Source organism: Oncorhynchus mykiss, chromosome Y, assembly GCF_013265735.2.
Source record: "Oncorhynchus mykiss isolate Arlee chromosome Y, USDA_OmykA_1.1, whole genome shotgun sequence".
NCBI lineage: Eukaryota > Metazoa > Chordata > Actinopteri > Salmoniformes > Salmonidae > Oncorhynchus > Oncorhynchus mykiss.
This window is the reverse complement of record NC_048593.1, coordinates 46,888,829-46,906,569: the sequence shown is the minus strand read 5'-3', so window position 1 is coordinate 46,906,569 and position 17,741 is coordinate 46,888,829. Positions and strand designations below refer to the sequence as shown.

General features: G+C 43.0%; 1 protein-coding gene across 2 annotated transcripts in view; it reads left to right on the top strand.

The window, feature by feature from the left end:
• Positions 1 to 15,601, top strand: part of ddx52 (DEAD (Asp-Glu-Ala-Asp) box polypeptide 52) — a 43,992-nt gene extending 28,391 nt beyond the window's left edge. For both annotated transcript variants that reach the window (XM_036967923.1, XM_036967922.1), the window contains exons 11-15: positions 4,732 to 4,882; positions 9,680 to 9,755; positions 11,124 to 11,195; positions 12,011 to 12,313; positions 15,325 to 15,601. In XM_036967923.1, coding sequence (XP_036823818.1) covers positions 4,732 to 4,882; positions 9,680 to 9,755; positions 11,124 to 11,195; positions 12,011 to 12,313; positions 15,325 to 15,352 — 630 coding nt within the window. In that variant the 3' untranslated portion in view covers positions 15,353 to 15,601. The remainder of the gene's footprint in view (positions 1 to 4,731; positions 4,883 to 9,679; positions 9,756 to 11,123; positions 11,196 to 12,010; positions 12,314 to 15,324) is intronic.
• Positions 15,602 to 17,741: the final 2,140 nt, after the last annotated feature.

Genomic DNA, 17,741 nt, shown 5'->3' with positions numbered 1-17,741 from the left:
TAACCTTATCCTCTAACCCTAGTTTTAACCCTAAATCTAACCTTATCCTCTAACCCTAAATCTAACCTATAACCCCTAACCCTAGTTTTAACCCTAAATCTAACCTTAACCTCTAACCCTAAATCTAACCTATAACCTCTAACCCTAGTTATAACCCTAAATCTAACCTTAACCTCTAACCCTAGTTTTAACCCTAAATCTAACCTTAACCTCTAACCCTAGTTTTAACCCTAAATCTAACCTATAACCCCTAACCCTAGTTTTAACCCTAAATCTAACCTTAACCTCTAACCCTAAATCTAACCTTAACCTCTAACCCTAGTTATAACCCTAAATCTAACCTTAACCTCTAACCCTAGTTTTAACCCTAAATCTAACCTTAACCTCTAACCCTAGTTTTAACCCTAAATCTAACCTTATCCTCTAACCCTAGTTTTAACCCTAAATCTAACCTTATCCTCTAACCCTAAATCTAACCTATAACCCCTAACCCTAGTTTTAACCCTAAATCTAACCTTAACCTCTAACCCTAGTTTTAACCCTAAATCTAACCTTAACCTCTAACCCTAGTTTTAACCCTAAATCTAACCTATAACCCCTAACCCTAGTTTTAACCCTAAATCTAACCTTAACCTCTAACCCTAAATCTAACCTTAACCTCTAACCCTAGTTATAACCCTAAATCTAACCTTAACCTCTAACCCTAGTTATAACCCTAAATCTAACCTTAACCTCTAACCCTAGTTTTAACCCTAAATCTAACCTTAACCTCTAACCCTAGTTTTAACCCTAAATCTAACCTTATCCTCTAACCCTAGTTTTAACCCTAAATCTAACCTTATCCTCTAACCCTAGTTTTAACCCTAAATCTAACCTTAACCTCTAACCCTAAATCGAACTTATAACCCCTAACCCTAGTTTTAACCCTAAATCTAACCTTAACCTCTAACCCTAAATCTAACCTTAACCTCTAACCCTAGTTTTAACCCTAAATCTAACCTTAACCTCTAACCCTAGTTATAACCCTAAATCTAACCTTAACCTCTAACCCTAGTTTTAACCCTAAATCTAACCTATAACCTCTAACCCTAAATCTAACCTTAACCTCTAACCCTAGTTATAACCCTAAATCTAACCTTAACCTCTAACCCTAGTTTTAACCCTAAATCTAACCTATAACCTCTAACCCTAGTTTTAACCCTAAATCTAACCTATAACCTCTAACCCTAGTTTTAACCCTAAATCTAACCTATAACCTCTAACCCTAGTTTTAACCCTAAATCTAACCTATAACCTCTAACCCTAAATCTAACCTATAACCTCTAACCCTAAATCTAACCTTAACCTCTAACCCTAGTTTTAACCCTAAATCTAACCTTATCCTCTAACCCTAGTTTTAACCCTAAATCTAACCTATAACCTCTAACCCTAGTTTTAACCCTAAATCTAACCTATAACCTCTAACCCTAAATCTAACCTATAACCTCTAACCCTAAATCTAACCTTATCCTCTAACCCTAGTTTTAACCCTAAATCTAACCTATAACCTCTAACCCTAGTTTTAACCCTAAATCTAACCTATAACCTCTAACCCTAAATCTAACCTATAACCTCTAACCCTAAATCTAACCTATAACCTCTAACCCTAGTTTTAACCCTAAATCTAACCTATAACCTCTAACCCTAGTTTTAACCCTAAATCTAACCTATAACCTCTAACCCTAGTTTTAACCCTAAATCTAACCTATAACCTCTAACCCTAGTTTTAACCCTAAATCTAACCTATAACCTCTAACCCTAAATCTAACCTATAACCTCTAACCCTAGTTATAACCCTAAATCTAACCTTAACCTCTAACCCTAGTTTTAACCCTAAATCTAACCTTAACCCCTAACCCTAGTTTTAACCCTAAATCTAACCTTAACCTCTAACCCTAAATCTAACCTATAACCCCTAACCCTAGTTTTAACCCTAAATCTAACCTTAACCTCTAACCCTAGTTTTAACCCTAAATCTAACCTTAACCTCTAACCCTAGTTTTAACCCTAAATCTAACCTTATCCTCTAACCCTAGTTTTAACCCTAAATCTAACCTTAACCTCTAACCCTAAATCTAACCTATAACCTCTAACCCTAGTTATAACCCTAAATCTAACCTTAACCTCTAACCCTAGTTTTAACCCTAAATCTAACCTTAACCTCTAACCCTAGTTTTAACCCTAAATCTAACCTATAACCCCTAACCCTAGTTTTAACCCTAAATCTAACCTTAACCTCTAACCCTAAATCTAACCTTAACCTCTAACCCTAGTTATAACCCTAAATCTAACCTTAACCTCTAACCCTAGTTTTAACCCTAAATCTAACCTTAACCTCTAACCCTAGTTTTAACCCTAAATCTAACCTTATCCTCTAACCCTAGTTTTAACCCTAAATCTAACCTTATCCTCTAACCCTAAATCTAACCTATAACCCCTAACCCTAGTTTTAACCCTAAATCTAACCTTAACCTCTAACCCTAAATCTAACCTATAACCTCTAACCCTAGTTATAACCCTAAATCTAACCTTAACCTCTAACCCTAGTTTTAACCCTAAATCTAACCTTAACCTCTAACCCTAGTTTTAACCCTAAATCTAACCTATAACCCCTAACCCTAGTTTTAACCCTAAATCTAACCTTAACCTCTAACCCTAAATCTAACCTTAACCTCTAACCCTAGTTATAACCCTAAATCTAACCTTAACCTCTAACCCTAGTTTTAACCCTAAATCTAACCTTAACCTCTAACCCTAGTTTTAACCCTAAATCTAACCTTATCCTCTAACCCTAGTTTTAACCCTAAATCTAACCTTATCCTCTAACCCTAAATCTAACCTATAACCCCTAACCCTAGTTTTAACCCTAAATCTAACCTTAACCTCTAACCCTAGTTTTAACCCTAAATCTAACCTTAACCTCTAACCCTAGTTTTAACCCTAAATCTAACCTATAACCCCTAACCCTAGTTTTAACCCTAAATCTAACCTTAACCTCTAACCCTAAATCTAACCTTAACCTCTAACCCTAGTTATAACCCTAAATCTAACCTTAACCTCTAACCCTAGTTATAACCCTAAATCTAACCTTAACCTCTAACCCTAGTTTTAACCCTAAATCTAACCTTAACCTCTAACCCTAGTTTTAACCCTAAATCTAACCTTATCCTCTAACCCTAGTTTTAACCCTAAATCTAACCTTATCCTCTAACCCTAGTTTTAACCCTAAATCTAACCTTAACCTCTAACCCTAAATCGAACTTATAACCCCTAACCCTAGTTTTAACCCTAAATCTAACCTTAACCTCTAACCCTAAATCTAACCTTAACCTCTAACCCTAGTTTTAACCCTAAATCTAACCTTAACCTCTAACCCTAGTTATAACCCTAAATCTAACCTTAACCTCTAACCCTAGTTTTAACCCTAAATCTAACCTATAACCTCTAACCCTAAATCTAACCTTAACCTCTAACCCTAGTTATAACCCTAAATCTAACCTTAACCTCTAACCCTAGTTTTAACCCTAAATCTAACCTATAACCTCTAACCCTAGTTTTAACCCTAAATCTAACCTATAACCTCTAACCCTAGTTTTAACCCTAAATCTAACCTATAACCTCTAACCCTAGTTTTAACCCTAAATCTAACCTATAACCTCTAACCCTAAATCTAACCTATAACCTCTAACCCTAAATCTAACCTTAACCTCTAACCCTAGTTTTAACCCTAAATCTAACCTTATCCTCTAACCCTAGTTTTAACCCTAAATCTAACCTATAACCTCTAACCCTAGTTTTAACCCTAAATCTAACCTATAACCTCTAACCCTAAATCTAACCTATAACCTCTAACCCTAAATCTAACCTTATCCTCTAACCCTAGTTTTAACCCTAAATCTAACCTATAACCTCTAACCCTAGTTTTAACCCTAAATCTAACCTATAACCTCTAACCCTAAATCTAACCTATAACCTCTAACCCTAAATCTAACCTATAACCTCTAACCCTAGTTTTAACCCTAAATCTAACCTATAACCTCTAACCCTAGTTTTAACCCTAAATCTAACCTATAACCTCTAACCCTAGTTTTAACCCTAAATCTAACCTATAACCTCTAACCCTAGTTTTAACCCTAAATCTAACCTATAACCTCTAACCCTAAATCTAACCTATAACCTCTAACCCTAGTTATAACCCTAAATCTAACCTTAACCTCTAACCCTAGTTTTAACCCTAAATCTAACCTTAACCTCTAACCCTAGTTTTAACCCTAAATCTAACCTATAACCTCTAACCCTAGTTTTAACCCTAAATCTAACCTATAACCTCTAACCCTAGTTTTAACCCTAAATCTAACCTATAACCTCTAACCCTAGTTTTAACCCTAAATCTAACCTATAACCTCTAACCCTAGTTTTAACCCTAAATCTAACCTATAACCTCTAACCCTAGTTTTAACCCTAAATCTAACCAGCAAAATGTTCTTAGGTCTCTATATTTTAGTTAGTTTACTATTCTAGTGTGGACTTCTGGTACTCCCATGTATAGTACAACATGTGTACACACACACACACACACACACACACACACACACACACACACACACACACACACACACACTACTGTACTCCCAAGTATAGTAAAACACACACTACTATAAGTCATTCCCTAACTGTTGTTTTTTTCTCCAGAGAGACAACGTGATCAGTAGTTTCCGGTCGGGTGATATCTGGGTGTTGATCTGTACAGCCCTGCTGGCCCGAGGTATCGACTTTAAGGGTGTCAACCTGGTGCTGAACTACGACTTCCCTACCAGCGCGGTGGAATACATCCACCGTATCGGTTAGTCCCTGCGTATCACTACACTACCGCACAAAGCTCTAAAAATCTCATCTCGTTTTATTAGTTACATGTGCCGAATACGGTACTGCGTAACCGGTGCCCCCGCACGTACACATGACCTCGACGTGTCGGTGGGGGTAGAGTGACTGCAAAGACGATGCACAGAGCAGCAGTGTAAAAACAAAGGAGGGGGGGGGTCAATGTAAATAGTCTGGTGGCCATTTTGATGAGATGTTCTTGGAGGTAGAAGCTGTTAAGGAGCCTTCTGATCCTAGACTTGACGCTCTGGTATCGCTTGCCGTGAGGTAGCAGAGAAAGGTAGCAGAGAAAACCGTCTATGACTTGGTTGAATGGAGTCTTTGACCATTTTTTTGGGGGAGACCCCCTGTTCCCTATATAGTGGCACTACTATAGACCAGAGCCCTATTCCCTATATAGTGGTACTACTATAGACCAGAGCCCTATTCCCTATATAGTGCACTACTATAGACCAGAGCCCTATTCCCTATATAGTGCACTACTATAGACCAGAGCCCTATTCCCTATATAGTGCACTACTATAGACCAGAGCCCTATTCCCTATATAGTACACTACTATATACCAGAGCCCTATTCCCTATATAGTGCACTACTATAGACCAGAGCCCTATTCCCTATATAGTACACTACTATAGACCAGAGCCCTATTCCCTATATAGTGCACTACTATAGACCAGAGCCCTATTCCCTATATAGTACACTACTATAGACCAGAGCCCTATTCCCTATATAGTGCACTACTATAGACCAGAGCCCTATTCCCTATATATAGTTCACTACTATAGACCAGAGCCCTATTCCCTATATATAGTGCACTACTATAGACCAGAGCCCTATTCCCTATATAGTGGTACTACTATAGACCAGAGCCCTGTTCCCTATATATAGTTCACTACTATAGACCAGAGCCCTATTCCCTATATATAGTGCACTACTATAGACCAGAGCCCTATTCCCTATATAGTGGTACTACTATAGACCAGAGCCCTGTTCCCTATATATAGTTCACTACTATAGACCAGAGCCCTATTCCCTATATAGTGGTACTACTATAGACCAGAGCCCTGTTCCCTATATATAGTTCACTACTATAGACCAGAGCCCTATTCCCTATATAGTGCACTACTATAGACCAGAGCCCTGTTCCCTATATATAGTTCACTACTATAGACCAGAGCCCTGTTCCCTATATATAGTTCACTACTATAGACCAGAGCCCTGTTCCCTATATATAGTTCACTACTATAGACCAGAGCCCTATTCCCTATATATAGTTCACTACTATAGACCAGAGTCCTATTCCCTATATAGTGGTACTACTATAGACCAGAGCCCTGTTCCCTATATATAGTTCACTACTATAGACCAGAGCCCTATTCCCTATATAGTGCACTACTATAGACCAGAGCCCTATTCCCTATATAGTGCACTACTATAGACCAGAGCCCTATTCCCTATATAGTGCACTACTATAGACCAGAGCCCTATTCCCTATATATAGTTCACTACTATAGACCAGAGCCCTATTCCCTATATATAGTGCACTACTATAGACCAGAGCCCTATTCCCTATATAGTGGTACTACTATAGACCAGAGCCCTGTTCCCTATATATAGTTCACTACTATAGACCAGAGCCCTATTCCCTATATATAGTGCACTACTATAGACCAGAGCCCTATTCCCTATATAGTGGTACTACTATAGACCAGAGCCCTATTCCCTATATAGTGGTACTACTATAGACCAGAGCCCTATTCCCTATATAGTGGTACTACTATAGACCAGAGCCCTATTCCCTATATAGTGGTACTACTATAGACCAGAGCCCTATTCCCTATATAGTGGTACTACTATAGACCAGAGCCCTATTCCCTATATAGTGGTACTACTATAGACCAGAGCCCTATTCCCTATATAGTGGTACTACTATAGACCAGAGCCCTATTCCCTATATAGTGGTACTACTATAGACCAGAGCCCTATTCCCTATATAGTGCACTACTATAGACCAGAGCCCTATTCCCTATATAGTGGTACTACTATAGACCAGAGCCCTATTCCCTATATAGTGGTACTACTATAGACCAGAGCCCTGTTCCCTATATAGTGCACTACTTTAGACCAGAGCCCTATTCCCTATATAGTGGTACTACTATAGACCAGTGCCCTATTCCCTATATAGTGGTACTACTATAGACCAGAGCCCTATTCCCTATATAGTGCACTACTATAGACCAGAGCCCTATTCCCTATATAGTGCACTACTATAGACCAGAGCCCTATTCCCTATATAGTGGTACTACTATAGACCAGAGCCCTGTTCCCTATATAGTGCACTACTTTAGACCAGAGCCCTATTCCCTATATAGTGCACTACTTTAGACCAGAGCCCTATTCCCTATATAGTGCACTACTTTAGACCAGGGCCCTATTCCCTATATAGTACACTACTATAGACCAGAGCCCTATTCCCTATATAGTGGTACTACTATAGACCAGAGCCCTGTTCCCTATATAGTGCACTACTTTAGACCAGAGCCCTATTCCCTATATAGTACACTACTATAGACCAGAGCCCTATTCCCTATATAGTGCACTACTATAGACCAGAGCCCTATTCCCTATATAGTGCACTACTATAGACCAGAGCCCTATTCCCTATATAGTGCACTACTATAGACCAGAGCCCTATTCCCTATATAGTGCACTACTATAGACCAGAGCCCTGTTCCCTATATAGTGCACTACTTTAGACCAGAGCCCTATTCCCTATATAGTGCACTACTTTAGACCAGGGCCCTATTCCCTAAATAGTGCACTACTATAGACCAGAGCCCTATTCCCTATATAGTGCATTACTATAGACCAGAGCCCTGTTCCCTATAAAGTGGTACTACTATAGACCAGAGCCCTATTCCCTATATAGTGGTACTACTATAGACCAGAGCCCTATTCCCTATATAGTGCACTACTATAGACCAGAGCCCTATTCCCTATATAGTGCACTACTATAGACCAGAGCCCTATTCCCTATATAGTGCACTACTATAGACCAGAGCCCTATTCCCTATATAGTGGTACTACTATAGACCAGAGCCCTATTCCCTATATAGTGCACTACTATAGACCATAGCCCTATTCCCTATATAGTGCACTACTATAGACCAGAGCCCTATTCCCTATATAGTTCACTACTATAGACCAGAGCCCTGTTCCCTATATAGTACACTACTATAGACCAGAGCCCTATTCCCTATATAGTTCACTACTATAGACCAGAGCCCTATTCCCTATATAGTTCACTACTATAGACCAGAGCCCTGTTCCCTATATAGTGCACTACTATAGACCAGAGCCCTATTCCCTATATAGTGCACTACTATAGACCAGAGCCCTATTCCCTATATAGTTCACTACTATAGACCAGAGCCCTGTTCCCTATATACTGCACTACTATAGACCAGAGCCCTATTCCCTATATAGTGCACTACTATAGACCAGAGCCCTATTCCCTATAAAGTGGTACTACTATAGACCAGAGCCCTATTCCCTATATAGTGCACTACTATAGACCAGAGCCCTATTCCCTATATAGTGCACTACTATAGACCAGAGCCCTATTCCCTATATAGTGCACTACTATAGACCAGAGCCCTATTCCCTATAAAGTGGTACTACTATAGACCAGAGCCCTATTCCCTATATAGTGGTACTACTATAGACCAGAGCCCTGTTCCCTATATATAGTGCACTACTATAGACCAGAGCCCTATTCCCTATATAGTGCACTACTTTAGACCAGAGCCCTATTCCCTATATAGTGCACTACTATAGACCAGAGCCCTATTCCCTAAATAGTGGTACTACTATAGACCAGAGCCCTATTCCCTATATAGTGCACTACTATAGACCAGAGCCCTATTCCCTATATAGTGGTACTACTATAGACCAGGGCCCTATTCCCTATATAGTGCACTACTATAGACCAGAGCCCTATTCCCTATATATAGTGGTACTACTATAGACCAGGGCCCTATTCCCTATATAGTGGTACTACTATAGACCAGAGCCCTATTCCCTATATAGTGGTACTACTATAGACCAGAGCCCTATTCCCTATATAGTGGTACTACTATAGACCAGAGCCCTATTCCCTATATAGTGGTACTACTATAGACCAGAGCCCTGTTCCCTATATATAGTGCGCTACTATAGACCAGAGCCCTATTCCCTATATAGTGGTACTACTATAGACCAGAGCCCTATTCCCTATATAGTGGTACTACTATAGACCAGAGCCCTATTCCCTATATAGTGGTACTACTATAGACCAGAGCCCTGTTCCCTATATATAGTGCACTACTATAGACCAGAGCCCTATTCCCTATATAGTGGTACTACTATAGACCAGAGCCCTATTCCCTATATAGTGCACTACTATAGACCAGAGCCCTATTCCCTATAAAGTGGTACTACTATAGACCAGAGCCCTATTCCCTATATAGTGGTACTACTATAGACCAGAGCCCTATTCCCTATATAGTGGTACTACTATAGACCAGAGCCCTATTCCCTATATAGTGGTACTACTATAGACCAGAGCCCTATTCCCTATATAGTGGTACTACTATAGACCAGAGCCCTATTCCCTATATAGTGGTACTACTATAGACCAGAGCCCTATTCCCTATATAGTGAGCTAGTTACAGTACGTATGTAATTAAGTGTTGTCCATCTTTGTATATCTAATCGTAGGTCGTACTGGCAGGGCCGGACGCACAGGGAGAGCTGTCACCTTCTTCACCGAGGATGACAAGCCTCTTCTACGCAGGTACACCAGGGGGAGGAGCCTAGGGATCCACAGGGGAGGGGCTTGTAAAGCAGCACGTTCTGATGGGAGCTGTAGTAATAACTCACCTCTCTCCCCCCCACCTCTCTCTCTCCCCCCACCTCTCTCTCCCCCCACCTCTCTCTCCCCCCACCTCTCTCTCCCCCCACCTCTCTCTCTCCCCCCACCTCTCTCTCTCCCCCCACCTCTCTCTCTCCCCCCACCTCTCTCTCCCCCCACCTCTCTCTCCCCCCACCTCTCTCTCTCCCCCCACTTCTCTCTCTCCCCCCACCTCTCTCTCTCCCCACCTCTCTCTCTCCCCACCTCTCTCTCTCTCCCCACCTCTCTCTCTCCCCACCTCTCTCTCCCCCCACCTCTCTCTCCCCCCACCTCTCTCTCTCCCCCCACCTCTCTCTCTCCCCCACCTCTCTCTCCCCCCACCTCTCTCTCTCCCCCCACTTCTCTCTCTCCCCCCACTTCTCTCTCTCCCCCCACCTCTCTCTCTCCCCCCCACCTCTCTCTCTCCCCCCCACCTCTCTCTCTCCCCCCCACCTCTCTCTCTCCCCCCCACCTCTCTCTCTCCCCCCACCTCTCTCTCTCCCCCCACCTCTCTCTCCCCACCTCTCTCTCTCTCCCCACCTCTCTCTCTCCCCCCACCTCTCTCTCTCCCCCCACCTCTCTCTCTCCCCCCACCTCTCTCTCTCCCCCCACCTCTCTCTCTCCCCCCACCTCTCTCTCCCCCCACCTCTCTCTCCCCCCACCTCTCTCTCTCCCCCCACCTCTCTCTCCCCCCACCTCTCTCTCTCCCCCCACCTCTCTCTCTCCCCCCACCTCTCTCTCTCCCCCCACTTCTCTCTCTCCCCCCACTTCTCTCTCTCCCCCCACCTCTCTCTCTCCCCCCCACCTCTCTCTCTCCCCCCCACCTCTCTCTCTCCCCCCCACCTCTCTCTCTCCCCCCACCTCTCTCTCTCCCCCCACCTCTCTCTCCCCACCTCTCTCTCTCCCCACCTCTCTCTCCCCCCACCTCTCTCTCTCCCCCCACCTCTCTCTCTCCCCCCACCTCTCTCTCTCCCCCCACCTCTCTCTCCCCCCACCTCTCTCTCTCCCCACCTCTCTCTCTCCCCACCTCTCTCTCTCCCCACCTCTCTCTCTCCCCACCTCTCTCTCTCCCCCACCTCTCTCTCCCCTCACCTCTCTCTCTCTCTCTCTCTCTCCCCCCCACCTCTCTCTCTCTCTCCCCCACCTCTCTCCCCCCCCCCCCCACCTCTCCCCCCCCCCCACCTCTCTCCGCCCCCCCCCCACCTCTCTCGCCCCCCCCACCTCTCTCGCCCCCCCCACCTCTCTCGCCCCCCCACCTCTCTCTTTCTCCAGTATTGCCAATGTGATCAAACAGGCCGGTTGTCCTGTCCCTGGCTACATGGTAGGCTTTAAAAAGATACACAGGTGAGTTTATATCTGCCTAGCATGGTTTAATCATGTATGTGGTTTAGCTGATGTTCCCTGTCTGTTATTATGCAGTAGTAGATGTGTTATAAATCAGTGACTGTTATCCCTTAGCATGGTTTAATCATGACGACTCACACACTGAGCTGCCAGTGTAGGAAGCCAGATAAAACAGACATTTAGAGGGTGAGGAGAGAGAGAGAGAATGGAGGAAGCTTGTCGTCTGGTTATGACATGTGTTATCTGAATTAGGACCACTGAATTATACCAACGGGGGAACTTTGAATGCCTTTGAACGTTAGCTAGATAACAACCTTGTGTGTCGAGCGGCACCAGAAATTAAAAACACATCTTACCTTTCTGTAGTTAATAAATCCAATGTGAAACGTGATCACTACAGTACCCTTAACTAGCATTGAAAAAGTCAATACATTTTTTTTATTAAACATCTCCCTCAATGGTGCTTGTAACGTTGTCCGTAGCTACAGTAACCTATGGGTCAGAGGGGAGGGGCTACAGTAACCTATGGGTCAGAGGGGAGGGGCTACAGTAACCTATGGGTCCGAGGGGAGGGGCTACAGTAACATATGGGTCAGAGGGGAGGGGCTACAGTAACCTATGGCTCAGGGGGGAGGGGCTAAGGTAACCTATGGCTCAGGGGGGAGGGGCTACGGTAACCTATGGCTCAGAGGGGAGGGGCTACGGTAACCTATGGCTCAGAGGGGAGGGGCTACGGTAACCTATGGCTCAGAGGGGAGGGGCTACAGTAACCTGAAAAATAAAAACCTAACAAAAGCATTACTGTGTATCTGCAGTAAGGTAAAACGGCAGCTCCAGAAGAAACCACCGAAGAGGAGCACTATCTGTACCACGCCTCAATTTGTACTGAAGAAGGGAAGAGGAGGAGAGAAGACGGGAGGAGGAGTGGAAGGACCGAAGAGGAGCACTATCCGTACCACGCCTCAATTTGTACTGAAGAAGGGAAGAGGAGGAGAGAAGACGGGAGGAGGAGTGGAAGGAGGACTGGGAGGCCCAAAGAAAGGAGCTGACGGACAGACGAAGGGAGATAAAGGACAGAAGTCGTCTGTTGGAGTCCAGTCTAAGGTCCAGGGGACGAGGTAGGAGCTCTGATCATGTAGAGGAAACAAAGGATCTTTGACAATTCATCTATTCCTCGCCACCGCCTCAACGCTATTGGAGGAGGAGAGTCGAGGTCCTTCGCCTCTTGACTTTCTTTTCCAGTCTGTTTTGAGGAGGAAAAGATGAATTGAGAAATATCCATCTGGGTTAATGTGCACTAACTGTCTTCTTTTGATGATGTCATCAGACATATTTGTGTTTAGTGTACTGTGAGGTTGACACTGACTTCCGACCCTTAGACTCTCTTGCCTCGGCTCTCTCTCTCTCGCGCCTCTTTCAATTCAAGGGGCTTTATTGTCATGGGAAACATATGTTTACATTGCCAAAGCAAGTGAAATAGGTAATAAACAAAGAATGAACCGTAAATATTACACTCAGCGTAGTTTCAGAGGAGTAGAGACATGTCATATTATGGCAGACCAATCCAAACTCATCTCCCGGCATGCCCAGCCCACTCATTATCTCAGCCAATCATGGCTTGCGTGAAGATTGCTGACTTTTTCTGTGGCAAAATCAACTAGGCTCGTAGTTTTAACAGTTTTATTTGGTTTCTACATGTTTGTTTTTGAGGCACATGAAAGTTCACATAATTCAGCATTTCTGCCAAAAAACGTATTTTGATAAATTATTTATGTTCAAATGCCTCTCCTGTGAAGTAGTGATGCGCAAAATAAGGCACTCGCTGGCTCCGTGCGCGCTCCCGCTGGCTCGGCTCCGTGCGCGCTCCCGCTGGCTCGGCTCCGTGCGCGCTCCCGCTGGCTCGGCTCCGTGCGCGCTCCCGCTGGCTCGGCTCCGTGCGCGCTCCCGCTGGCTCGGCTCCGTGCGCGCTCCCGCTGGCTCGGCTCCGTGCGCGCTCCCGCTGGCTCGGCTCCGTGCGCGCTCCCGCTGGCTCGGCTGTTGTATTGTGGAATCTTCGGTCAATACATTTAATTAAGACGATAAAGAAAGAGAATGTCAATACTACAGGGAATTAATCTTTTGGCTGAGATCCCGCTAATGGGATCGATATGACAACAGCCAGTGAAAGTGCAGGGCGCCAAATTTAAAACAACAGAAATCTCATAATTAAAATTCCTCAGACATACATGTATTTCACACCATTTTAAAGATACACTTCTTGTTAATCCCACCACAGTGTCCGATTTCAAATAGGCTTTTACAGCGAAAGCACCACAAACGGTTATGTTTGGTCAGAGCCAAGTCACAGAAAAACAGCCATTTTTCCAGCCAAAGAGAGGAGTCACAAAAAGCACAAATGGAGATACAATTAATCACTAACCTCTGATGATCTTCATCAGATGACACTCATAGGACTTCATGTTACACAATACATGTATGTTTTGTTTGATATAGTTCATATTTATATAAAAAAATCGGAGTTTACATTGGCACGTTATGTTCAGTAGTTCCAAAAACATCCAGCGATTTTGCAGAGAGCCACATCAATTTACAGAAGTACTCATTATAAATGTTGATGGAAAATACAAGTGTTATGCATGGAACTTTAGATACTCTTCTCCTTAACGCAACCGCTGTGTCAGATTTCAAAAAAGCTTTACGGAAAAAGCAAACCATGCAATAATCTGAGTACGGCGCTCAGAGAACCAACAAGCCAAAAAGATATCTGACATATTGTGCAGTCAACAGTCAGAAATAACATTATAAATATTCACTTACCTTTGATCTTCATCAGAATGCACTCACAGGAATCTCAGTTCCACAATAAATGTTTTTGTTCGATGTCCATTTATGTCCAAATAGCTTATTTTGTTAGCGCGTTTGGTAAACAAATCAAACCTCACGAAGCGCGTTCACTAGTTGCAGACGAAATGTCAAAAAGTTCCTTTACAGTCCGTAGAAACACGTCAAACGATGTATAGAATCAATATTTAAATGTTTTTATCATAAATATTCAATAATGTCCCAACCGGAGAACTTACTTTGTCTGTAGAAAAGCAATAGAACGAGAGGTCGCTCACGTGAACGAGCGCCCCGAGCGTGTGGCTCTCTGCCAGACACCTGACTCATTCCCCTGTCACTCAGCCCCCCTTCACAGTAGAAGCCTGAAACAACGTTCTAAAGACTGTTGACATCTAATGGAAGCCTTAGGAGATGCAACATGACCGGTATCTTCAATAGGGGCTGAGTTGAAAAACGATCAACCTCAGATTTCCCACCCGGGTTGGATTTTTTCTCAGGTTTTTGCCTGCCATATGAGTTCTGTTATACTCACAGACATCATTCAAACAGTTTTAGAAACTTCAGAGGGTTTATATAGAAAATATACTAATAATATGCATATATTAGCAACTGGGACTGAGTAGCAGGCAGTTTACTCTGGGCACCTTATTCATCCAAGCTACTCAATACTGCCCCAGCCATAAGAAGTTAATGGGACGTTCCTCAGCTATGGAAATCATATATCTGGTTAATTCTTGGATTATTTTTTTAATGCTCGCTTTATGTGATTAGTAAATGCACAGAAGTTGGGGATTGATTGAGATTTTCTTATTTGGGAGTATTTCTCACAGTAGAGGAGGCAGTGCATCTCTGTCTCTACCTCCCCTGTAGTGCAGTGACCAGATAGACACTCCTCTTTGGGCGGCCATGTTTTTTCACGTCTCCCTTTTATAGCCAATTGGTGGTCACTGAGGCTGTGTTTGGCCAGGATCTGTCTCTGTTTTGTATCTCTAGAGATATTTTGCCCGTTTCTTTTCTCTTTTTAAGCCAAATAGCAATCTAGTTAATTCTGTGTTTCATTTTCCCCATTTGCCAAATAGGTTTTCATTTCCATAACAATCTGGTTGATTTCCTTGTGTGTTTGGGTAATAGTGTTGTTTAGTGTTTTTAACAACAGCTGGCAGGGGGCGGCGGGATTCTCGTACTCTTTTCTCTCAATTCAATTTGGAGATTTAAAAAAATATTTTTTTGTAAATTAATCAATTGTCAATGGGACAATCATTCACAACAATAATCTCTCTGTTCTCAGGAAAAAGAAGAAAGGAAAGAAGAACTGAGAAGACAGATGGGAAGATGGGCAGATGAGAGGAAGGAGAAGACCGATGGAGATGGGAAGACAGGCAGATGAGAGGAAGGAGAAGACCAATGGAGATGGGAAGACGGGCAGATGGGAGGAAGGAGAAGACAGGCAGATGAGAGGAAGGAGAAGACCGATGGAGGTGTATGATAATACTGTTCTGTTGCTTTCAGATACGTGTGATTTTGTATTTCTTGGACATTCTAATAAAAACTGTTGATTTAATGAAGTCAATTAAGAGCAAATTCTTAAAACCAGACATCACAAAATATATATAAGACACAGATAAACATAAAGATGTACAAGACGGATACATACAGCACCAGTCAAAAGTTTGGACACTTCTCATTGAAGGGTCTTTATTTTTACTATTTTCTAAATCTAGAATAATAGTGAAGACATCAAAACTATGAAATAACACATATGGAATCATGTAGTAACCAAAAACGTGTTAACAAATCTAAATATATTTGAGATTTTAGATTCTTCAAAGTAGCCAAGCTGATGACAGCTTGGCATGCTCTCAACCAGCTTCACCTGGAATGCTTTTATTTATATGCATTTTATTGCATGACATAAGTATTTGATCACCTACCAACCAGTAAGAATTCCGGCTCTCACAGACCTGTTCGTTTTTCTTTAAGAAGCCCTCCTGTTCTCCACTCATTACCTGTATTAACTGCACCTGTTTGAACCTGTATAAAAGACACCTGTCCACACACTCAATCAAACAGACTCCAACCTCTCCACAATGGCCAAGACCAGAGAGCTGTGTAAGGACATTAGGGATAAAATTGTAGACCTGCACAAGGCTGGGATGGGCTACAGGACAATAGGCAAGCAGCTTGGTGAGAAGGCAACAACTGTAGGCGCAATTATTAGAAAATGAAGAAGTTCAAGATGACGGTCAATCACCCTCTATCTTGGGGCTCCATGCAATATCTCACCTCATGGGGCATCAATGATCATGAGGAAGGTGAGAAATCAGCCCAGAACTACACGGCAGGACCTGGTCAATGACCTGAAGAGAGCTGGGACCACAGTCTCAAAGAAAACCATTAGTAACACACTACGCCGTCATGGATTAAAATCCTGCAGCGCACGCAAGGTCCCCCTGCTCAAGTCCAGGCCCGTCTGAAGTTTGCTAATGACCATCTGGATGATCCAGAGGAATGGGAGAAGGTAATGTGGTCTGATGAGACAAATAGAGCTTTTGGTCTCAACTCCACTTGCCGTGTTTGGAGGAAGAATGATGAGGACAACCCCAAGAACACCATCCCAACCGTGAAGCATGGAGGTGGAAACATCATTCTTTGGGGATGCTTTTCTGCAAAGGGGACAGGACGACTGCACCGTATTGAGGGGAGGATGGATGGGGCCATGTATCGTGAGATCTTCCCTCAGTAAGAGCATTGAAGATGGGTCGTGGCTGGGTCTTCCAGCATGACAATGACCCGAAACACACAGCCAGGGCAACTAAGGAGTGGCCCCGTAAGAAGCATCTCAAGGTCCTGGAGTGGCCTAGCCAGTCTCCAGACCTGAACCCAATAGAACATCTTTGGAGGGAGCTGAAAGTCCGTATTGCCCAGCGACAGCCCCGAAACCTGAAGGATCTGGAGAAGGTCTATATGGAGGAGTGGGCCAAAATCCCTGCTGCAGTGTGTGCAAACCTGGTCAAGAACTACAGGAAAAGTATGATCTCTGTAATTGCAAACACAGGTTTCTGTACCAAATATTAAGTTCTGCTTTTCTGATGTATCAAATACTTATGTCATGCAATAAAATGCAAATGAATTACTTAAAAATCATACAATGATTTTCTGGATTCCGTCTCTCACAGATTCCGTCTCTCACAGTTGAAGTGGACCTATGATAAAAATGACAGCCCTCTACATGCTTTGTAAGTAGGAAAACCTGCAAAATCGTCAGTGTATCAAATACTTGTTCTCCCCAGTGTATATACACGTATATTATTCCCGACATCCCAGTTGTCTTGAACTCACTGAAGTCAAGTTTTCTCAGTTCCGAGTTGTTTTGAGCGTGGCACAAATCATGCTTCATTGACAGCATGGCCAATGTTGAACGTTTATCATTTTAAACATGGAAAAGAGACCCTTAATCCCAGATTTGGGACCACACAGCCACTCCACTGAGTTGCTTTGCAATGCTTGCAGTTAGCCATTGACACTGATTCCTTCCAAACCACTTTCCAACTTGTTGTGTAATGTTTGCACCGATACATTTTATCTCTTCTTTTGACAAAGATTAAAAAGGATTCGCCAGTATATTGTCAACTTGATGCATGATCACTGCTAGCTAAGATTTTGAAAGTAAGATGTTGACATGATCAGTCCAATCAAAGCTACTGT